Source organism: Cydia fagiglandana, chromosome 20, assembly GCF_963556715.1.
Source record: "Cydia fagiglandana chromosome 20, ilCydFagi1.1, whole genome shotgun sequence".
Lineage (NCBI taxonomy): Eukaryota > Metazoa > Arthropoda > Insecta > Lepidoptera > Tortricidae > Cydia > Cydia fagiglandana.
Window position 1 is genome coordinate 12,324,032 of NC_085951.1, and position 24,426 is coordinate 12,348,457.

General features: G+C 38.1%; 1 protein-coding gene and 1 long non-coding RNA gene across 2 annotated transcripts in view; one reads left to right on the forward strand and one right to left on the reverse strand.

Moving 5' to 3' along the window:
- Nucleotides 1–3,668, reverse strand: part of LOC134674503 (uncharacterized) — a 66,084-nt gene extending 62,416 nt beyond the window's left edge. The window contains exon 1 of the long non-coding RNA XR_010099620.1: nucleotides 3,551–3,668. This is a non-coding gene — a long non-coding RNA (uncharacterized LOC134674503). The remainder of the gene's footprint in view (nucleotides 1–3,550) is intronic.
- LOC134674488 (eukaryotic translation initiation factor 4E transporter-like) overlaps nucleotides 1–16,817 on the forward strand; it is a 44,449-nt gene extending 27,632 nt beyond the window's left edge. Inside the window, exons 17-25 of the mRNA XM_063532588.1 lie at nucleotides 1,388–1,509; nucleotides 2,262–2,364; nucleotides 4,195–4,254; nucleotides 5,446–5,606; nucleotides 6,963–7,067; nucleotides 8,326–8,403; nucleotides 9,200–9,262; nucleotides 10,016–10,124; nucleotides 11,732–16,817. Of these exons, the coding sequence (XP_063388658.1) occupies nucleotides 1,388–1,509; nucleotides 2,262–2,364; nucleotides 4,195–4,254; nucleotides 5,446–5,606; nucleotides 6,963–7,067; nucleotides 8,326–8,403; nucleotides 9,200–9,262; nucleotides 10,016–10,124; nucleotides 11,732–11,934 (1,004 nt within the window). The 3' untranslated portion in view covers nucleotides 11,935–16,817. The remainder of the gene's footprint in view (nucleotides 1–1,387; nucleotides 1,510–2,261; nucleotides 2,365–4,194; nucleotides 4,255–5,445; nucleotides 5,607–6,962; nucleotides 7,068–8,325; nucleotides 8,404–9,199; nucleotides 9,263–10,015; nucleotides 10,125–11,731) is intronic.
- The last annotated feature ends 7,609 nt before the right edge of the window (nucleotides 16,818–24,426 follow it).

Genomic DNA, 24,426 nt, shown 5'->3' on the forward strand with positions numbered 1-24,426 from the left:
TCGTGGCTATTTACTTGTTCTGTTATGTAATGATATGTGTTGTAATGTTAAGTGTAATTTTTTATTTACTTTTGTTCCTCTTTTTTTTCTCTTTTGTCTGTTACCTATTCTTTTATGCCACGAATAAACTATTTCTATTTCTATTTCAAATTCTCTTTGCTCTCCAACAATGCTCATACCCTATACCGAAAACATCACGTTTGAATCTAAGAATGTTCATGCTCTTATTAAATTACTTAGACCCACTTGCATCATTCCACTAACCCGGAGTTAACCGGTCAAACCTGGAGTTCCAATGGTTACCACTACAATTTGACACCGGGTTGACGGTTAAACCGCTTAACCCCAGGTCAGTGAGATGGTGCAAGTGGGCCTTAATTTTTGAACAATGAGGTTAAGGTTGTATATCTAGATTAGAACGTTATACACCGTGTTTTTCTTGATTTCCGTTTATTTCAAGGGTGCATTCCTGAGCTTAAATCAAGTAACTTTCTCGAAGACACTGATATTCTAATTAACTCCATTTCGGAGATAATCAATAATTTTTCTTTTCTTATTAAGCCTCTACAAGCGTGTACACTTGTCTTAGGGCCGGTTTACATGTTGATTAGTGTTAAGAATGAGTTCATACATTTGCTACTGAACTTAAGTACAATCTCGGTCGATCAATGTACGAAATGACATTGATATGTCATAGAATTCAATTGTTTGGTTGAGTTAAATGTAATGCCCGTGTTACAACAACGCTATATGCTACATTTAATTACTTTTTAAAGTTACTTTTTTTATAAAAAAAAAACAAAGATAAGTTAAGAAGGGATAAGTTCGCCTTTGTACTTCTTGCTAATTGTATGTTATTTTTAATATGTCTTTTTGTACAATAAAGAGTTTACTACTACTACTACTACAAAAAAAAATTTTTTTTTTTCAAAATTAACTATGCCACTTAGTTATCTTAAACGTACTTAACCACACCCCGAAGTTAACGGAATTCAATAAAAACACGGTGTATATCTGGGAGACCGAGCTTTGCTCGGAAAACATATAAAGTCTCAAAAATGCGCGTTTTCACAGAGACCTAGCTAGATCGATTTATCGCTCCCCAAAAACCCCTATATAGCAAATTTCATCGAAATCGTTAGAGCCATTTCCGAGATCCCCGAAATATATATACGTATAAATAAATAAATAAACAAGAATTGCTCGTTTAAAGGTATTAGATAAATAACTATACTTGGTCAAGCAAATCTTGTCAGTAGAAAAAGGCGGCAAATTTAAAAAATGTAGGCGCGAAGGGTTATCGTCCCATAGAAAATTTAAATTTCGCGCCTTTTTCTACTGACAAGATTTGCTTGACCAAGTATATATCTATACTGCATTGTTGTAGGTCTGAAAGCGGGCGAGATAACGGTGCAGCATCTGATGCAGCAATTAGGAAATCCAGGGCTGCAGTCGCGCCATCGCGAGGTGCTACTCACTATACTGCGGCTTCATCAACAACAAAGACAGGTAAGGCCCTTTCATAACTTCCAAATATGAGTACCTATCTTCCTGTTGCGCGCATATGTCTGCTTTTGCTCCAGTCTATACTGAATACTCTGTATCTTTATACTGCAAAACGTAATTCAAGACCAAAAAAGTAAGAAAATGTTGCCACTGCAATAATTTGTTTGTAAAATAGTAAATTTCTTTTGATAAATAATCACGCTAAGATAATTTATTCATTAGTAATTTTACTCCTACTATTTAAAAAAGTACTTTTGTTTACTTATTTGTACATAAATACAAGACGCGCTAGTAAAAAAGTGGCAATATTTCTTACTTTTTTTGGTCTTGAAATATGTTTTGCAGTATAGGTATTTAAATAAAAATAAACAAAATCTACCCTCAAATGGCTCCTTAGCCAGTTGGGGTCTCGTATTTTTGTATTACTCCCATATATGTTTTAAGCTTCCAATTTATTGCGATAAATTGCTCATATTCTGTCTATTTCATTAGATTCAATTATACAATTCAACATGTGTCAAGAACCATAGTCTAATAAAACATGATCTTCTCGTCCCAGAGTGACACAAGCCTACGTCACAATAACATGGCCGCTATATATAGCGCTATCGCGTATTATCAATATCATATAGTGCTGTCGGCCTGTCGCATGATGACGTAGGCTTGTGTCAGTCAGGTGACCTAGAAAAGATGGGAAGAGAGTACCAGGCGGAGTATATTAGTATACCATGTCAAGAACCCTATTCTGTTTGCAGCAACAGATGGGCGGGTCTCCGCTGCCGGGCGTGGGCGCGGCGCCGCACCTGGTGGTGCCGCCGCTTCACCAGCCGCTGCGTCTGTCGCCGCTGCCGCATCCCAGTACGTTTCACCATCTTTATAACGTGTGGTGTACACTCACCTGCACTATGTTACACGACGGAGGCCGCGAAAATATCTGACACGATATTTGTGAGCATTTCTCAAAAAGTTTGTACATTTCGATTTCATCTTAGATTTCCATACACATTTGGCAACAAAAAAGGAATGTTTAATAGAAACTTTCTGGGACATTTTGGGAAATGTGGTGGAAGTTGTTCAGCTTCATGTACTTTACGAGCAATACCAATTTTTATAGAAATCTAAGATGTGATCGAAATGTACAAACTTTTTGAGAAATGCTCTTGTAGAGCCATAAGAGTGTGACACATATTTTTGCGGCCTTTGAAGAGTACCATATTATTGCATTATTACAAGTACAGTCAGCAGCAGAAGTAGATAAGGATGTTACCCATATCTGCTACTGACTGTACTGATCCGATGCAAAAGACGCAATACCACAACTAACTACCCTTCACACACTTTCCTAATGTGTTTTTAAATTTAAAGAAAAACTTAAATTTAGTATGTAGTGTTAGTTACTTATTTTAACCTCATCTATTTGGAATTACTTACACTTTCTTTATATAAATATTGAAGCGATTTATAACCAACCGCATCTGGCTCATGGCAGGCGTGGCTCACTCCGCGATTTCGTCGCTTTGCTACAGGTAGCTAAAAGTACATCCGTTCGACCCCAATTTTGGGGTTTGCCATAAGCCGCGCGTGGCGCTGTCGCCACCTAGCGGCCATATCTGTGCTGATCGTGACAGACGCGTTTTATTAGAGAGTGAGTCTTCTGTACCTAGTACTATTATTTATTCTGTGCTCATGGCTTCCAACTCGTTTTTAGTGTTTTCTTACAAGTATTTGATTTAAAAAAAACTGATGTACTTGTATGTATTGTTATTACATCTGTCGCTCCGATAATCGCAGTAACTAATAGTGGTGGTATTTGAAACGTAAAAATTCATTTATTAACGGTTTTATAAAGTAAGCATCAAATACATAATGACAGCCAGAATGTCCAAAAATATTTGATATGACGCCTTTATTACCATAAAATAGTGGCTCTGTAGCTTAAAAGTCGATAAACGTATTAAAAAAAAATGCAAATCTGAATCGACAAAAACAACTTATAATAGAACCTGCTCACAAAATGTCACGAAAATGGGTTGAGAATTGCGACCTGTATAGTCTGTATCTTTAGGTATTTAAATAAAAGTAAAAAAAATCTACCCTCAAATGGTTCCTTAAGCCAGTTGAGGGGTAGATGAAAACATTACATGATCAAATAATGTAGGTTAAATAAAGTCAGGTCGTCTTGTGACAGATCCGGCGCGAGACAGAGGCGCTTTTGTATTTGGTTGGAATAAAACTACTGGAAAATTTACAAATTGTATGTTAACTTTTATTGAAATACCTAAAGATACAGAGTATAGAGAAATTAAATAACACTTTGAGACATACGAAAGCATTTTTGCCCAAGCTGAAACGGAAAGACGCTCGGTCAATAAAGATCACCACTATCTATTTGATGCTACAGTTCGTTTTTTTAGCATTAGAAATAAGGTAAACAATCTTGATGTGTCTTTTAATCGAAAAACACATTTTACGGCAATTATGTAACAATTATGAATATAATACGATAATTCATATTCTTCTGCTTTCATAAGTAATAGTTACTGATTTTTAAGAAGCGTTTTTCAATTAAAAGACATGTTAGATCGCTTACCTTCTTTCAAGTTCTTTCTAATGCTAAAAAAACGAACTATAACTACTCAACCAAAATTAAAATTGGCGTAATAACATGGTAACTAACCCCGGACGCAGCGTTTTGCGTGTCCCCCATAATGCCGACCAGCCCCAACACGCTGGCCGTGCACCACCCAGGTACCACGTGCTTTTGGTGTCCGTGTCATGTTGTTTCATTGTTGGCATGTATTGGTGTTGTACTGTGTTAAAAAATGTTGTTGTTCGCTGCTTTGGAGTCAACGGGGTTGGCCGGTGGAAGTTTTTAGCAGATGGCGCCATCATAGCTTGCCCCGTCAATCCCTAGAATTATGTCAAATTTTTGTTTTTTTAATAACGTGGATGCCCTTTAAGACAAATCTCATAGAAAAAGGGGCCAGCTATGATGGCGCCATCTATGCAAACCTTTGACAGTTGCCAACCCCATTTGAGGCCTGGGTGCCTAGCCAAGTTGCCAATCGTTTACCCCGTAGCGAGCGATACGCTTGTTTGTCTGTCGTACTAATAGAAAAGTGGCTAGCTAGGCACCCCGTTATTTTGATCAAAAACGTCATTTTCTAACATTAAATACACCAGTATCAAATTTCAATGCTAATCAGCGGGCAACAATAAAGAATAAGTTACATTTTGCACCTCAATGTGTTCCAAATGTGGTTTAATAAAATAGGCTTCCCAGCGGGCGCAGCACGGTTCCATTTTTATCGACTATCACTATGCGCGTCCCTTTCGCACTTACATACTTGTTAGAACGTGACAGGTATGGTGACAAGGGATAAAAACGCCACCGTGCTACGCCGCCAGGAGGGTATCGTATGCATAAATTATTAGAGCTCAGTCGGTCAAGCATGAGTTGCGTTCTGCGCGCGACTCCATACATCAAGTATGGACTCGCGCGCGAGTACGCAACTTATGCTAGACCGCCAGCTTGTCTTCTGGAGTTTAAATTAGATGTTCCTAGTCTTCAAGAAATTGATTTTGTCAGCTACCATGATTCACATATTATAAAAACTGTATAATATAGCTGAAAAATATATGTTTTATATGAGTCCGTACAGCGTCATTTACACATCAAAATTTTTGCTGCAAAGCGTTGCTGCCCCCATAATATTCCCCCTTAAAATTTTTGCATATGACTGGAGACCGTGAACTATACCTAATTGTATTTACTGTGATGTGCGCGTATAAGGGTGGTATTCCACCGGTCCTGAGCTGACCTTAGCTAAGGTTGTCAAAATAATGTCGCTAAAATATTGATGTATTTTTTCGTTAAGGTGGTTAATCGCTTTTTGGCACAATCTGGGTGACCTTTTTTAAAGTAAAATATTTGTACAGGCGTGCCAGCCCGCATCCCGTCCCCGCGCGAGCTCGCCGCCCACACCCAGTGCATCATGCAGAGTGCCCTCATCAAGAAGAAGCTAGAGGAACAGCGCGAGAACTACCGCCGCCGACACGACCCGCCCAAGGGCACTCCCATCTCGTTCACACCCACATCCGTGAGTATACAGCCCTCTCACTCTACCCGTGTCACTAACAGTGCATCATACAACAGTGGAGCTGAGTTCAGTCCTCAGCTTCGGCAGCTTCATTGAGTCTAAAGCACAAACTGCGGCCAGAAAGCTGGGCGTCCTAAATAAGGTGAAGCGATACTTCACACCTGGACAGCTTCTAACACTTTACAAAGCTCAAGTTCGGTCGTGTATGGAGTATTGCAGCCACCTGTGGGATGGCTCAGCTAAATACCAACTCGCCGCTTTGGACTCAGTGGAGCGCAGAGCCAGGAGGATGATTGGCGACAAGAAGCTAACGGCTAAGCTTCAGTCTTTGGCCCATCGGCGGAAAGTCGCCAGCCTGTCGGTATTCTACAGGTTGCACTTCGGGGAGTGTGCCCAAGAGCTACACGAGCTTATTCCACCGTCCCCATTCTACCATCGGACTTTTAGACGCACGGCCGGTTTCCATCCTTACTTGGTAGATATTCCACCAATTCGCACGAAGCGCTTTGCTTCTACTTTCCTTATGCGCACTGCCAAGGAATGGAATTCCTTGCCGGCGTCTATATTTCCGTGTTCTTATAACCCGGCAACCTTCAAATCAAGAGTGAACAGGCACCTTCTGGGCGAGCTCGCTCCATCGTAGGCCACGTCTACGCCTCGGCTAGTCTGTGGCCATGAGTAAGCCCATTCATAATAATAAAAAAAAAAAAACATGCAGAGCGCCCTCATCAAGAAGAAGCTAGAGGAACAGCGCGAGAACTACCGCCGCCGACACGACCCGCCCAAGGGCACTCCCATCTCGTTCACACCCACATCCTTGAGTATATACGACCCTCTCACTCTACCGTCGAGTAGCTAGGACACGGGGACTACTGATACTGACTCGATCCGGCTGACGCTGCTCTTATCTCGTTCACACCCACATTGAGTAAGTATCTCTTCTCACTCGAATTGACGGAGCGGCCATGTTTGTTTTCATTCAACTCGTTATGGAACTAATGGAAGTCGTTTTTAGGGTTTTCTGGGGTTGCACTTTACATTGGTTTAAGATTGCGTTCATATACTTTATAAATAAATAAGAAAGCCTTATATTTCTTACAAAAAATACACATATTTAACTAAACTTATTCCTACAGACACATAAATTTTACAGGTAATAAGAATAACAGTGTTATTTTTTTAGTTCTCTCCAATTTCGTATTTTAAAATAAATCGGAAATAATTATAAAACATATGACAACTGATACGATTTATTTTCTATTGCAAATTTCTTATATTTTTCGCAGAGCAAGTACTGTTATTTAACATTTAAAACAAATGAAGAATTAAGTAATGTACTTATATCCTTTTGTGCAGGTATTACGTAAAATGACCGCAGATAAGGAATCCGACGCGCCCAGCCCCAAGCAGCAGCAGTGGGCGCAGCCGCCTAAGATGCCGCAAGGACGGCCCATCGTCAAGGTATACATGTCGGCAGTCGATCGTAAGATCAGGCATATCGTGAAATTCCTAGGCATATCGTGAAACGTGAAAATCTTTAACTCGTTCCCTGAGTCGACGGAGGCCCGCTACGCGGGGCTCCTATTTCTGGGCAGTTTGCCCTTCGGGCATCTGAAGCAACCTAACTAACCTATCCTACCTATTTTTGGTTTAATGTAAAGCCTGGCAACAGTTTATTTAACCCTGAGATAGTGTCGCTGCAAACAGCTTACGTATGGCAATAATGTGCGTACGTCATGTATAGTCGGGGTAGTGGGCATTGGCTTCATGTTGATACTCGTATAATGTCAGAAACATTGCTTACAGAGAATTCGGTTCTTTGAATTCGTCAAAATTCTAATAATGTAATGATTCGAAATATTCAATATCTATATATTCTTCGTTTTCTGACTCCGACGAAGTCTGATTTTCATCAGATGTTGTGTCGCTTTCAGGGCCACCAACCTCGGTTATAGAACGTTCAGTCTCTAATTCGATTATAGGACCTTTATTCCTATAATAGTCTTCAACTTTTTTAACATGATCACAACAATTGCTCCAATTGTCTTGAGTTACTTCCTATACGATACGATAACCAGTTCAATACAACCGCACTATAAAACGTCAATACCGGTCATTTCAAAAACCAACTTTAAAACATTGTTTATTGGAATACTATGTAATCCTTCGTCTTTTTTAAGCTGTAAGTATTTGATTGCATTCACTACAATTTTTCTCGCATCTTTGGAATACTTTTTTGGCATTTTTGTAATAAAACCGTTTATATTTGAATATATTCGTAGATATTTTCTATTTGTTTACATCGGTGACGTCTATCGTTCGTTGTCAAAGAGTACTTGTTGCCAGTAAAAGAAATTAGTACCATTGAAAATCCGCAAAATGGCGAGGGTCAAATAAACTGTTGTCAGGCTTTAACTATGGTCAAAACATTACATAGGAACATTACGATCTGCCTGATCTTACGATCGGCCGCCGACATACATATTAACATTTCGCGATTTCGGGGTTGGTCCCACAGTAAATGTTGCTCAGTATAGTTCCAAAACTTCCCTGGCAACGGGAATGCAGTTTTTTTAGCCACCGTGTGTATTCTCTATCCATTGGGTGCCTTCGCGCAACTCCAGACATTATTGTTGCTAGATAAACGTTCCACGTGGGATTTTTACAATAAGTTTGTATTTTCTGAATGTTTTGTAATAAATAAATTCAATTGTGACAGGGCAACCAGAGCGGAGCAGCGCCACCTATGGGATACGCGCCGTCACCGGCAGACTACCAACACCATTATCAACAGCAGGTAGTTTCATTTTTGCATTTTACCGGGTGTGGCCTGTAATATGAGCAAAAAATTTAACTGTAGGCTGTACTCCTCATACTGACCAACATTTGTTCAGCGACTTTTAAAAATAACTTGTGGTTTGATTTTTAATACACTTTAAAGTTTATTCTAAGACGCAATGTATTGCGAATTTTGTTATGTTTAAGGCGTGACAAGCAACGTCAATCACAATGATATGGCGTGGCGATGGCGTCCATTCAAGATAATATTTATTTTGTATGAAAAATAGGGAGTCTAAATACTTCATAATTTTTAAAAGTTGTTGAACAAAAGAGTCACCGTTTGAGGAGTACAATCTATGTTTTAATTATTTGCTCGTGTTACAGGCCACACCCGGTATATTCTACCCCCTTAACCCCCTTTGTGTATGTTTAATATTTAATATATATGTCAAAATAACAGCTACAGACAAACGATTATCAACGTCATTTTAGATGTGACAGAGGTTTATGAAGAACTGCCTTAAGGCTCCATCACACAGGCGCGTATTGCGGGCGGCGCGTGAGCGGGGCGCGCCGCTTTTACATATAAAACGCTCACGTCGCGCTCACGCCCCGCCCAGAAAAGGCGCCTGTGTGACGGAACCTCTAGACCGTACAACAGCAGCCCACCATTAATAAGGCCGAGCGGGGCGAGTACCGTTACAAGTTGAGCATAAAATGACTATATGTTTCTATTATATGTACATAGTTTTTGCTTCGATAGAGACGAAAATATGGAGAAATTGCTCAATTTGTAAATTTGTCGTTCGCAGCAAATGTCGGGCAGCGTACGTCAGTTCCTGCATCCGCAACAGAGGCAGCAAGTACCCAATGCGGTGAGTTTCAATATAATATAATGCTTAAAACTCGCGATTTGAACACATATTAATTCACATTCATAGACGATTAAGGTAATAGAATAAATTCTCGATAGACCCGTCTATAAATGTGAGTTTCAATATTTCAATACCTAGTTTAATTATCTGTATGTCACGTGACCACAAACATGATAATGACGGACGCTGTTTTTCGGCGTGATATTGACAGAGTTATGCGTCTCTTAACATCGAGTAATAAATAAATAAATATTATAGGACATTTTTTACACAAATTGACTAAGCCCCACGGTAAGCTCAAGAAGGCTTGTGTTGTGGGTACTCAGACAACGATATATATAATATATAAATACTTAAATACATAGAAAACAACCATGACTCAGGAACAAATATCTGTATCGTCATACAAATAAATGCCCTCACCAGGATTCGAACCCGGGACCATCAGCTTGGCAGGGTCACTACCCACTAGGCCAGAGTCTGGCCTGGCTGGCGGCCAGACCGGTCATCAAATAATACAATGTCACGGCAAGTGTCGCGGCATATCGTTATCGCGTCCTTAACCGCGTCCACCATGTGTGACGTTTACAACCAAAATGTACCACATTGTCGGTGGTCGATAAGGTTGATTTCAAATTGAAGCTTTATGGAAATAGCGTCTTATTGACTGACACTAAGTAGGTACCCTTTTGGTTGCAGCACATATGCTCTGGGGGCCACGGTACTAATTAATGAGTTTTGTTATGATTGCAGCTAAACAATATGAACAACATGAACAATATGAACAACATGACCCGCGGCATCGCCGGGGGTACCACTCTGCACCAATTGCTAGTCCAGTCACATCAGAGGAGTCTCAACGGTAATTAAAATATAAACTGAAATAGACATTTTATACTAAAGAAAGATTCGAGGCCAGTGCCCTGTTTATATAAAAAGCTTGTAACTTGTAATACAAGTGGAAGTCCCTTTCTAACAAAAGCTGTCAAAAAGGGACTTCCACTTGTATTACAAGTTACAAGCTTTTGATAAACAGGGCACTAAGGCAGGCAGGGCAGGGCGGCTAAGGTCTAAGCTTTAGGTCGCTGTGGAGTCCCAATTAGTCCAGTTTAAGTCTTCAGGGGACATAATATGTCATGTCATGTTGGTGGAATGCCTGCTGGAACTATTTGCAACTTAATTCTTATTCAAATGCAATTGACATAATCGGTCTTTTTCCGGTTTCTTGCGACATAGGGGTATTTATTTCTAATCTTTGTATAGGGTACGTGACTGTATTTAAAATACAGTTAAACCTGGTTAATTGGGACCTGGATAAATGGAAAACCTCAATAATTGCAACCAAAAGTCCGGTCCCGGTCCCTTGAGACCAAAAGGCCTCTATAATTGAAATGTTGGAACCTCTATAATTGCAATTTAGATTTTAGAGCTTTTCGTAATTTCGCCTCTGTAATTGACCACATCGCAACTAAGACCTCTATAATTGACACTGCTAAAAAAATCCGTTATTTTTGCTCTTCTTTTTACCTCTATTATTGAAACGAGTCTTACTTATTACCTCTGTAATTGAAATAATGTAGTTGTAGACAGCAGAAACAATATTTTAATAACAATGATCATTTTATTTATATCTTCATCCAGAATTCAATTTATTTATTGGGTATCTATCACAGCCTGTAGTAGGTGAAATAGTTTTGATTAAATCAAAAACAAAGTATGCTTTTTACATTCCAATAAAGATTTCTTCTACAATTCAAGGGAATTTTTTAAACCCAAATGATTAATAAGAAAATAAAGTAGTAATTAATGTAGTGTAAAAGTGCAAGTATAGACAGAAGCTATATATAGACCAGAAACCCAGAACGTAAGCGTGTAAATCTACTTTCAATGGTTATTTGCACCTCCATAAAAGAAATTTGTCAGAACGCAACCTCTATTAATGAAAACCTCTATAATTGACACAACGATTTTTTGAACCTCGTTAATTGACACGACCTGCTTAAATGAAAAACTTGGTTAATTGACAAAAAATGGCCGGTCCCCTCAGATTGCAATTATCCAGGTTCCACTGTAAATTATTTTACACCATGTATGCAATAAAATAAGTCACCAGAAGATTATTAGAGAAACGTGGATTGCATTTGTCTTTGAACACAATTTCTATTTTAAAATCCGTATAAAACTATAAAGAGTAGGTAGGTAATTTTATTGTGACGTCATATGCTAGTGATTCATATAAATTTCATAGGGGGTTATTCATAAATTACGTCATTTCAAATTAGGGGGGGGGGGTCTGGACTTCGGATGACGGTAGCACGACGTAGGAGGGAACGGGGTCATTTGAAGCATGATTTTTGGATGATTTTAGGGGGGGGGGGGGTCCAAAATCGTCAAAAATCGATGACGTAATTTATGGACAGCCCCTATTGACATTATCAACATGTAGTGAAATCGTATAATTTGTAACAGAGCTGGGCGGCGTGGGCGTGGGCGTGGGCGTGGGCGTGGGCGGGTCGGGCGGCGGCGACAACCAGCTGGCGCGCTGGTTCTCGCCCGAGCTGCTGGCGCGCGCGCAGGCCGGCAAGCTGCCCTCCGTGCACGTGCCCAACGCGCTCGCGCTCGAGGACCTGGAGCGCCACCACCACTCGCCGGCGCCGCCTCTGCGCAACTGAACCCTCTACGAATACATTTTTTTTAAACGGCGTAGATTCTTCGGACGGTGTGAAATGTTGAGGCTAAAAATTAAGAGTGAGGGTCGGTTGCACCGAACTGTCATCGTTAATGAGTTCGCTAAATTTTATTGTATTGGAAGATAGTAAACCGCCGCGGCGCGCCCGGTGATGGTGATCAGTCTGTCGAGGGTGCGACTAGTACTAAGAGTCGGACCGGGCTAACGCTGCGCGGCCGGTGTGGAAAGTGCCACTATAGACTTCAAATTCCTATAGTCATTGAGTTATTAATTACTATAGAGAAGCCATACCAAACATTTGAAATTGTCGCAATCGCAACCTGTACCACGCGAACAAAACGTCGAAGCGCCGTAATATTCATATCGTTTACGCTTTTAAGAGATTCACACTCTGCTTCTGATGATGTCAAAAAATCAACTCATGGCGAAAATACTGTTTCTCTGTGCCGGTTCTATACGTTAGTAATAATAGCTCAATGATGATTAAGAGTTGAACCAAGCGAACTCTTCATGCTATTTGTAATGACAAGGTGTGGCAATGTCATCATTAGAATTGTATTATTCTCGAGAACGTTCTTCGTTTTCTGTGATAAATATTCTCGAGTGAAAACATTTCTCATACTAACCGGAGAACGTTCTTAACCTGTAGCCGCCCAGAGGCCTATAAAAAGGTCTCCTGCTCCATTCTAACTTGAATCTTTATTTTGACAAATCTAAATAGTAATTGCCTTGGTAAGTTTTGATGCCTAGGCGTAGAGATTAAGACCGGCACAACTTTAATCAATTAATGTCAAATTTCTATGCAAATGTGACGTTAATCTAATGAAACTTTTCACTTTCTGCAGTTCAAATCGATGCAAAGTTAACTTGGACGGACTCTATGACGTTTATAGTGTAATTTCCACACTTTGGAAATGTGCAAAGTTACCTTATAGTCTGAGCAACTATTCTGTATTTAGAGATAGTCAGAAAATACAAAAAATAGGCGTGACGGTTAAAGATATTTCCAGTTGGGACGTTGAAAACAGTAATATATCTATGTTTGTTGGTCACCATAGTTGCACAGACTATAATTAACAAAACAGTAGTGACATCTGGAGTATGAAATGTAATCCAATCTTGATACCACGTGCATGGATAGTGGTTATTGTACTCTGTATTATAAGGGTGGTATTCCATCTATCCAATATCTTTTTCCAATGAGTATTGTGTCTCACATTTTACTTTAATGAGAGAGTGGGACGCAATGACATTGGACAGGTGGAATACCACACTTAGACGAAACTCGTTTATAATCTGCTATTGGAACTGAGTTATTTATTGCCCGAAACTCATTAGATTGATGTATAAAGGCCACGAGAAACGTAATTTAAGGTACTATTTCAATCGATTCATCAAGTTTAATTTCACACTAAACCTATAAGTGGTATTACTTTGATTAATGGAAATATATCTCACAAAATAGTCTTAATACTGCACAGTTTAATTGCTCAAGCTTCTTTGGACTATTTGGACTGACACAATTGAAATAGTACCCTAAAAACGCTTAAAAATGTAAGTAAATTATTTGTGACTAACTTAAGTTTTGTGAACTGGTTCCTTTTATGTCATCCCCGGTCGCTGCCAGTCAGATCCGATTATTAACAGATTGTTCTAACACTTGGCCATCCTGATATCCGGGTTGTCCCTGCATGCACCTTTTTCTGTTGCCATTTTATTGTATCATATCTTAAAGCACGTACAGAGGATCACCTATAGCAAAATTTTATTGATTGTATATGAAAGTCTAAGATAAATTCTTGCTTAGAGTTTGACAGCTTGATGTAAATGGCTCGGGCCGGAGTATCGTACTGGATTATCAAACTTAAACTTTTGACAATCCAGTGACCTCAAAACATGGCACAATACAGTCAGCAGCAGAAGTTTCTAAGCGGGCGAGGTGTTCAAAATGATCTTGACGCGACTTTATTGTTAAAAGTGTAAGAGCGTGTCAAGGTAATTTTGAAGATCTCGGCCGCTTAGCAACTTATGCTGCTGACTGTACCATCGGCCACACTGTTAACTGTCCATCGGTGGAACTTATGCCTTTTGTAATAAGTTCCACCGATGTACAGTTAAGTGTTGCTCTTTGTACAAGCCCATATATTTCAGTTGTCAAACTTTGAGGACATATTTTTTTCTTCGACTTGACATATCTTCAATCAATAACTGCCTATGGCATGAAAAGCTGGTATTTTCATGCTGTGGATTGGATAACGAAATGGCTAACATGTCTTCGAAATAAAAATATTTTTCATCCATGAATGATACACCAAATCCCAGTTTATAATGTTGACAAATTTGACGAATCACGTGTAACAACCAGTATCACCAGTGTTTTTTAAAAACGGACACGTTAGATTATATACATACTTTACCGGAACTTAAATTGATAATTATAACATGTCAAATAATGTAACAAAGTGCATAAATTAATGACAATGACCAAAATCTCGTTGGCAATTTAACGGCGATATTTTGACATAATGGCAGCTAGCATCAAAATACTCGTGAAATGGACAACTGAAACCTGGGTGGATGCAAAAAGTCAAATAAATGTCCTGTCAATATAAATTTCAGGTTAGGAAGCTAATATCATCATTGCAATGAAAGGAAAGTAATGTTGAACTTTTGACTGTCTGTAACTATAATGGTCAAATATATGTGATTGATATTGATACCTGAAATGTTATAAAATTATTGACAGTATTGTAAAACATGTTTCCTGGTAGAAATTCCGACGTCTATTACATTAATAGAACTTTTGTCTACATGATAAACCGTTTATGAGAAAATATGGTAGAAAATAATTTTACTTTGAATACATATTTACATTTTCTTCCATTTTTGAAATATAAAGAAAAATATAATATTTATAAAGTTGATTCATGTAGACCGGAGTTTTTTAATTGATGGACTGAATGAATACGCGTTATTAAACAAAACAATAATACATACTTTGCCACTTAAAATAAAAATATACAGTTACCGTTATGGTTTAAAAAAGTATTTTTTAAGACATTCATTGAATTTCTACATAATCATGTTTTAAAACAGTGACGGTTGTTAGGGCAGACACTGTCAATAAATAATGTCGTTCCTGTATGTAGTTGGAACAAGATCGGATCACTAAAAGCGTAGCCACTACTTGTTGTCTGCCCTCTTTGCAACGCAACTGACTTCTAACTCATGTAATAGAATAAAGATTTTGTCTCTTTCTTTCGCACATTTCAAGGACGGAAAGAGACAAATGATTATCATGGAATATTAGCTGTAGTCCGAGGTAGCAGCTGAGGGGTTAACTTTTTGATGTATTTCTTTGTATAGTGAGTTTACTCGTAGATTCTGGTATCGTATAATGTATTATTTAGCCCCGTGTCAGCTCCCTTATTTTGACTATTATTACAGTTGGATGCGGTCAATAATACTGATGATATTTTAGCTTAAAAATAAGCTAGAAATGCCGTCATTTAGTTCACATGTAACCTAGCCTGTATATGACGATATGTTTCATCATTATTATTGAACTAGTAGCCCTGACTTATCTGTATTTAAAATGGGAGATATACTTAGACATGTAAAAACATAGCGCCATCCGATATTTGACTAAAAGAAAGTGAGTGGAACTAGATAATGTAAGCCGCCGACAAGCGAATTGATTGAAAAACTAAATAATCAAACAAAATATCTACGTAATACTTCTGTGACATGTTTGTATTGGTAATTATGTGATGTTGATGGCTAAGTGAATTATTTAGTTTTTTTATATGTGCTTGATTATTTGAACCGGCGGTGACACTTCACGGAGTATCGCGGGAAAGATTGGGTAGTTGACAAATGCGAATGATGAACTGTTTTGAGTGAACGGAACGAGTGAATGATAACGAATGAACGGGAATATAGTATGCAGAATAATATATATTGTATAATGTTTATGTATGTCTACGGTTGTGTTTGTTAGCATTTTTGTTACTACGTCATTTATGAGAGGAGAAGATTTTGGTTTACGATGAATGTCGTGTGTTCATTTCGTTAAGAACATTTTTGTAATGGATTTTGGAGCGTCCCCAAATGTAAAAGACTAGCATTTGAGTTTTGGGATTCCACGAACTACGGATAGTATATTTTTTTAAACGTTTTACGTATTCCACTGTACGACGTTTTAGCGATTTGTGGAGTTTTTTTGCAATATATCCCAATCAAGTATTTTAGTAAGATCTTGACAATCCTCCGGGAACCGTCAACGTTAAAGTTTATATTATACATCCAAAAATTCTTTTAATGTTTCGATTTTAAATTTATCGCTGTACAAACTTCTCCAAACTTCATACTCGAAATGATTTAGGGTTTAGGCTTAGGACGGTAGGGCGGATTGTCAAGATACATTATCATTGATTGGTCATTTAATTTTCGAACAAAACGAGACCTGAGCACGTCAATTAGATATCATTTCATGACCCTGGATTATACCGTCCCAGTGTCAAATAAAATTGGCTCAACAAAGCAATATTGCGTATACCATTTCGCCTTATGCCTTTGTGTACCGGTGTAAATATATCCCCATTTGAACGGCTTGCTCAGATGGGGAGCTCAGATTCGGAATAGTGTAGCAGGTTTCAGATATATTATGGACTGTGTGAAGCAATCATGGACTGGTTACGAAGACCGCGCAGACGCATTTGATGCGCCCAGCGATTTTGGTAGTAATGAATAGTGGCGAAATTTCAGTTTGTGTCGCGTCCCGTGATGCGGTCGCTTACGTATTACAACTTAAAAAAAATGTCTCCTGTAAGCTTTAAATTATTGATTAAAGAAAATTTGAAAGTTTGTGTTTGTTTTAATTCATTGCGCGAACACATATCCTCTTGGCGCCCATACGTCCAAGCAAAATGAAATTTTATTTTGTCAACACAAAGTTCAAATTAGAATGGAACAGGAGACCTTTTTATAGGTCTCTGGGCGGCTAGAGGATATCTTGCGCGGATTCATGGTAAAGAAGAGGATTTAGCTTGTGGTAGTTGATACGTACCATTGCCCACACTATTAACTGTCGGTTGACCTTATGCCTTTTGTAATAAGGTCCACTCCACCGATGTACAGTTAGAAGTGTTGCTATTTGTACAGTCAGCAGCAGATATACCTGAGCGGGCAAGGTGTCCAAGAAAACATATACACTTCAATCGTCACAAAAATAAGGACATCTAAGATGTCATTTTCACGTAGGCTTTCAGTTCGTCACAGATACCTTAACTTCTGAGTTTTTCTTTAACACATACATCCTTATTTAATCACAATGACAATAACGGTTAAAAAGTCAGTGGTAACTAAGCAATCAAATTCAAGCTGCTGTCATTAATACCTACACGCACTGCCAATCACGTACGTCAGCAGCCAGGGTGCCACCAGTTGCTAAGCAGTTGTTATTTCAATGGTAACTAAGCATCAACATTTTATCTGTTTAACTTTAAAATAAATACTGTAGCACTACGAATTGACACCTCCTTTCTTAAAGAAGTATTTTATCGTTAAGTGTCAAACTTATTCAATAAATAAGTAGGTTCTACTAGAATGATCGTTTTTTTTTAACTGTCATATGCGGCTGTTCTTCCAAACCGTTGATCATATTATATACCTATGTTAATATATTTATTTAGCCCACTTATTGTACTAAAATATACTATACAGGATGGCCCATTTAGATCGGCCAGTATGGGAAAATCTGATACTATAAGATATACACCGATCTCTTCTTAGGAATCATGTCATCGATTTTAGTAACACGAAAAACTGCATTCATACATTAAAAAAAATGTGTACTCAGCTCGGGAATCGAACCCCGAACGTTTTGAAAAATAAAACTAAGACTATTTCTATTTAGATATCGATTGTGTAGGTCTTAAGCAATAAATGTTACTATGAAACATGATGTCTGAAATTAATAAAATGCATTGTTTTCATATCCTTTAATTTAATTTAGTCAGTTTTCGAAGAGACCAGCAATTTTAGGGTTCCGTACCCAAAGGGTAAAACGGGACCCTATTACTAAGACACTGCTGTCCGTCCGTCTGTCCATCCATCCGTCCGTCCGTCCGTCTGTCACCAGGCTGTATCTCAGGAACCGTGATAGCTAGACAGTTGAAATTCTCACAAATTATGTATTTCTGTTGCCGCTATAATAAGTAACAAGAAATACTAAAAACAGAATAAAATAAAGATTTAAGTGGGGCTCCCATACAACAAACGTGATTTTTGAGTAGTAAATATCAAATGGCATTCCGCACAGGAGTAATCTAAGTAACGCCCACTGCGGGTTCAAACCTACAACGTCCTGATAGAAAGTCGTACATACCTACGCTACATGTGACATTATCTTCAAAAATTATATAAACTAATGCGAAATTAACATAAAACCAGAAGACACAAATTAATAATAGAAATGAAACCCAAAAAAAAAACAAAAAGCTGTATAATCTCTAGGTGCGTACGACTGAGATTTGAACCCGCGGTCTCTGTTTTGAAAAGCAAACGCCTGTTACTGAGACCACGACGTGCCTTGACAATTGGCTCTAAATTCGGCTTCAGTTAGCTTTTGCTATGTGTCATTCGTCTTGACGATTCTGTTAAAAGAAATAGTTTGCAGTAAGTTGACCGAGAGGCTCCTGTCAAATGCTTGAAGGACAAAACGTGAGATAGATGTATGTGATGACAAGACTGTACTGCTTTCGATGATTGTCAAAACGCAAACCTGAAATTAGCATGGCTATCTTTTAATCAATATTCGACCATACTTGTATGCTTTAAAGTCTATTTTTCCATATTGTTCAGATATATTTGACACGTTGACCGCTTAGATACCATTGGTTTTTTGACAGCTAAGGTATCAATGACTTGTTGTAAGTGTAGAAATTAATGAATAGCGACTGTTAACATATTTGTGACACGTTGAGCACTCACAAGTAAATACTACCATGACAGTCAACAACTTTTTGACAGTTTAAACGTTTACCTCTCTTTGAGCACCCAGAGTGTATAGCGACTTCTGCTGCTGACTGTACCTCACAAAATTACTGATATTCCATTTTCCTACTTCACTACATAACATAACTATGGAATTCAAGGATAACAGTATCATTCATACAAACAGGCCTGTCCCATTTGACAAAATTTCGAATTCCTTAGGTTTCTCCGTGGGCATTTTGTCCTGTGAATGTGAAAAAAAAAACAATTGATTTTTACCCACATAGATTTGGAGAAGTTGCTAATGGTGGTGTTCCATCTGTCCAATATGCATTGCGTCTCAAACTGCAGTCAGGTCAAGAAAATGTCATGGCAACATCGATTAAAAGTGACACAAGCGAATGTCGAGACGAGCTGTTTCAGGGTTTTACAAGTTACCGTAACATAAACTAGATGGCGCCAGTAGTATTGAAATAAAGTTTGTGTGTTTTGCAGGAGTGGCTCACTGATCACTCCGCGATTTCGTCGCTTTGCAGCAGTTAGCTACAAGTACATCCGTGGTATTGCGAACGTTTGACCCTTGGATTGAGTGTAGATGTCGTGTCGAAACAGCTTTTCCGACAATAGCAAAGTTCTTACGCGCCCCGATACTTCGTCTAATTTTCACGTGACGTTTATTGTTAAAAAAAGTGGATATTTAAAAAAACATTGTCAAAATCACTTTTCCGTTCTCCGGCCGGAAAGCATCAACTTTCGGCCCGCTGACCGAGGGCGGGGACAAATGGGAATACACCGTTTTATCACAGAGTTGATATCAAAAGCTTGTAAAAAGATGCCTTTATTATAGTTTAGATTATGTGGATTACAAACAATGATGTATTTGTTAATTCTCATATCCGCGTCAGTCGATACATGCATCGGTCTGTGTGTCTGTATGCATTTGTACACTTTGAAAGCAGAGAAGGAAGCTGGAAGATTATTCGTGCGCTGAGAAACTTTCTAAAGACACTAGGTGCGAGTGCAGGCCCGGATTTAGTGACCTAGGGCCCCTATATAGGCACTTGGAATTTAGACGGGCCCCCTTCTCCATCTCAAAACCATTGTTAGGGGTCATCCATTAATTATACGTCACACGAATTACTAGGTTTTTTGACCCCTCCCCCCTCCTTGTCACACTTGGTCACATTTGGTAAACCCCTCGATCCCCCCCAAGTAACAATTTGTGGTACTATAGCAGTCGATAGAACGTTTCCTAAATACCACTTAAGGTCCTATAAAAGACCTATGAAGGTTGTATAAAGCCAAAATGGCGCATCTTATGTGCCATTCAGTGATATAGTAGACCTGTAGCAGTGTCAGTCGTGACGTTTTAGGTCTATAAAAGTGATATAATGCATGACTCTTGTTCTAATTTGTTGTCAGAAACGCCATTATAGTGTTAATTTATACTATAGTAGTAGTAGCATTTGAGATTCCATTATAGTGCTTGTTTTATACTATAGTAGTATTTGAAATTCTATTATAGTGCTTTTTTATACTATTGTAGAATTTATAGTTCCTTTACTACGCAATTTGCTATCAAGTTTTCCATCAACTGTTGTGAGTGGTTTTGTTGTGTTTACTTCACAAAAACGGTAAGTACTAAGTAAAATGGTGACAAGTAAAGACTTTATATTAATATGCGTCATTTAGATGTCGAATAATTCGGTCCTTAGCGCAAAAACTATATGGGACGGAAGTTTTACCGTTAGAATAGTATTAGGTTAATGAGGAATTTTAAATGCCCCCTCGATTTATTTATGATTTTAATAAAATAATTTAATAAAATATTATGATATTCACCATAGTTACTACTATACAGCCAAGAAGTAAATCCGACGCTTTTATAGGCTAACTATAGAACTTACAACGAAATATTCACCGCCATCATGATTAAAATTAGGGTTCCAAAAGAATTTTGCTGTGACCCAGTTACACCAACAAACTCTTTAGAAAGACGTAGGATTTTTTTTAAATTAAGATGTAGTTATTACTGTTGTTTTCTTTTTCAGTGTTATTGGTAAAAAAAATGTGCTAATAATGGATGGCGATAAATATCAAAACCGTCACGATTATATGCTTGTATTAAATCATTGATGATAAATCTGAACTACAATCACTAATATCACTGGGGTCTTTTTTTATCAATTCATTAATATAAAAATATTTTGTACGGAACCACATTATGTGGCTTAGGCCCGAACTTATATAAGCAAGATATAAGTAGCCATTACAGATCAAATTTATCATTTACAAGTAGTCGGTTTCTACCTTTATGTATCTAAGTAACTCGGTTTATAAAAGACATAAAAACTCAGCTATAACGCTGTTGTCTTTTAAAAGAAAAAGAAAAACTACTATACAACAGTTTTGTGATATAAAAGAGTCATTGTGACGTTTACAGCGATGAGATATAATAGGGATTTAAAAACTACGAAAGCGCTTTTTAATGCTATAAAAATATGTCCCAAAAACGCTACTACAGAGCAAAACAGTTGTATAATAGTGTTCATATGACTACTAAAGTATTATGTACTATAGCAGTGATCTCTAAAGCCACTATATCCTGAAATTGTTGTATAGATGGGTTTTTGTCACTGTTAAAACACAAAACTATAGCGGCTAGCAGGGAATCTTAATAGCGCAAACTACTAAAGTATTATGTACTATAGCAGTGATCTCTAAAGCCACTATATCCTAAAATCGTTGTATAGTTGGGTTTTTGTCACTGTTAAAACACAAAACTATAGCGGCTTGCAGGGAACCTTAATAGCGCAAACTACTAAAGTATTATGTACTATAGCAGTGATCTCTAAAGTCACTATATCCTAAAATTGTTGTACAGTTGGATTTTCGTCACTGTTAAAACACAAAACTATAGCGGCTTCCAGGGAACCTTAATAGCGCAAACTACTAAAGTATTATGTACTATAGCAGTGATCTTTAAAGCTACTATATCCTAAAATCGTTGTATAGTTGGGTTTTTGTCACTGTTAAAACACAAAACTATAGCGGCTTCCAGGGAACCTTAATAGCGCAAACTACTAAAGTATTATGTACTATAGCAGTGATCTTTAAAGCTACTATATCCTAAAATCGTTGTATAGTTGGGTTTTTGTCACTGTTAAAACACAAAACTATAGCGGCTTCCAGGGAACCTTAATAGCGCAAACTACTAAAGTATTATGTACTATAGCAGTGATCTTTAAAGCTACTATATCCTAAAATCGTTGTATAGTTGGGTTTTTGTCACTGTTAAAACACAAAACTATAGCGGCTTGCAGGGAACCTTAATAGCGCAAACTACAAAGTATTATGTACTAATAGCAGTGATCTCTAAAGCCACTATATCCTAAAATCGTAGTATAGTTGGGTTTTTGTCACTGTTAAAACACAGAACTATAGCGGCTAGCAGGGAACTTTCATAGAGCAAACTACTAAAGTATTATGTACTATAGCAGTGATCTCTAAAGCCACTATATCCTAAAATCGTTGTATAGTTGGGTTTTTGTCACTGTTAAAACACAAAACTATAGTGGCTTGCAGAGGACCCTTAATAGTGCAAATTTGTTGCATAAAAGTGATTCCAAAGACTATTATACAGTAATATTGCTCTATAGTGGTTATATTTGAACCTGTCATAGTACACGCCTATAACGGCTCTATAAAATGATGATGTAAACCTTTACATCAATTGTTTATAGAATATATTAGCTGTATAAGCCTATAGAGCAAAAAGGTGTTGCCAAACGCTTTTATACAACAGGTGGTCACCTCTGGAACCTTAATACGACGTCTATACAAGCTTTTAGCGATAAAAACTAAAATTATAGGACTAAAATGTTACTTGGGCCCCTAGTGTGACGTCACATTTTTTCTACGAAATCGCCAAATCGAATTAAGTAAGTACCTAACTACCTAAGTATTATTAATATTTTATCAAAATATTTTTGACGATATAAATATTAGTAATTTTATAACCCAAAACTGCTTAGGAAAGAAAATTAAACGAATAAAAACGATTATCGTTTTAAAACTTGTTATTTAAATGTACAGCGAATAAAATAATTTAAATAAATTTTCGGTTACTGATCAAGTTAAAGTGACGTCACAAAGTTTGTGTCTCCCCTCTCCCCCATGTCACAATATGTCACATTTTCTTGACCCCCTCGCTCCCCCTAAACGTGTGATGTAATTAATGGATGACCCCTTAGGTTGCCTAGGCCCCTAATAGGCCCGTGCCTTGTGGGCCTAGGCGGAAATCCGGCCCTGAGGGAGTGTTTATAGTAATTGTCGAAATTGCGAGACTGATGTGCTCCGTGAGTCCAGGACCAAACTTCTTAACTCCGGAACTGTCTTCCGATTGGATCAGATTGTACTTGGAACTCTACTTTGACTTGTTCCACTTTTTCCATTAATAAACCAGATCTTTTTCCTCTGAATAACTCTTCTCGCTGCAGAGGATGAAAAGTGTAAAAAATTCTCTAAGCACGAGTCGCAAAGTCGAGTTTTTCGTTACTTTCAACATTATAATTTCTAAGATTCTTTGTGACAATACATGCAATGGTCGCAAAGAATCTTTGTGAAATCTTCAAATAATCACAATTATGTTAATTCACACAGATCTTGATCATATCCTGGGGGCCGATTTTTGAATTTCGATCACTCGATTTCGTCACTCGAAAATCAGTGGAAAACGGCGAAATGCTAATTTTTGAAATACGAGAGATCGAAATTTGGAATCTAGTGGTATTGACCACTCGATTTCAATTCTATTAGTAGAATTTAAACGCCTAGTAGTGGAGATATCATTTAACGAAATACACGAAATCGAGTGGTCGAATTTCAAAAATCGGCCCCCTGCCCTTCTCTGGCCTTCCACGATCGTCGATCAAACAAGCTATCGTGCGAGACTCACGATCACCTCTTCCCAAGGTAACCATTATTATGGCTCCTCTACACGATGGGCCAGCGCCGGCCACTCAAAGGGACCTAGCCATGCGGTAGAATGAGTTAGCAATATCACTTGCTCCCTCTAACGCATAAATGCGTCCCTTGGAGTGGCCGGCGCCGGCCCATCGTGTAGAGGAACCATTAAAGAGTTCGACAAACGTAGACAGCTAGCTAGTTGGTAGTGGGTAAATACTGTTTTATTAAACCAGCCAAAGTTAGGCTTAATGCAGGCGACGTTAAAAGTAGTATCTTGAAATATAATATAATGAGTGATATAAAATGTATTATTGAAGGAAGATTCAATAACCAACTTACCTGCTTCAAAAGTGCTTTGGTACGTACGTAATAGATTTAGGACCATATTACCTAAATTTAGGTAAATTCAACACCACAAACCATTTGTGTTGGGCATTATTAAGGACACTATGCAAAACTAAAGGCTCCGTCACACAGGCGCGTTTTGCGGGCGGCGTGAGCGGGGCGCGCC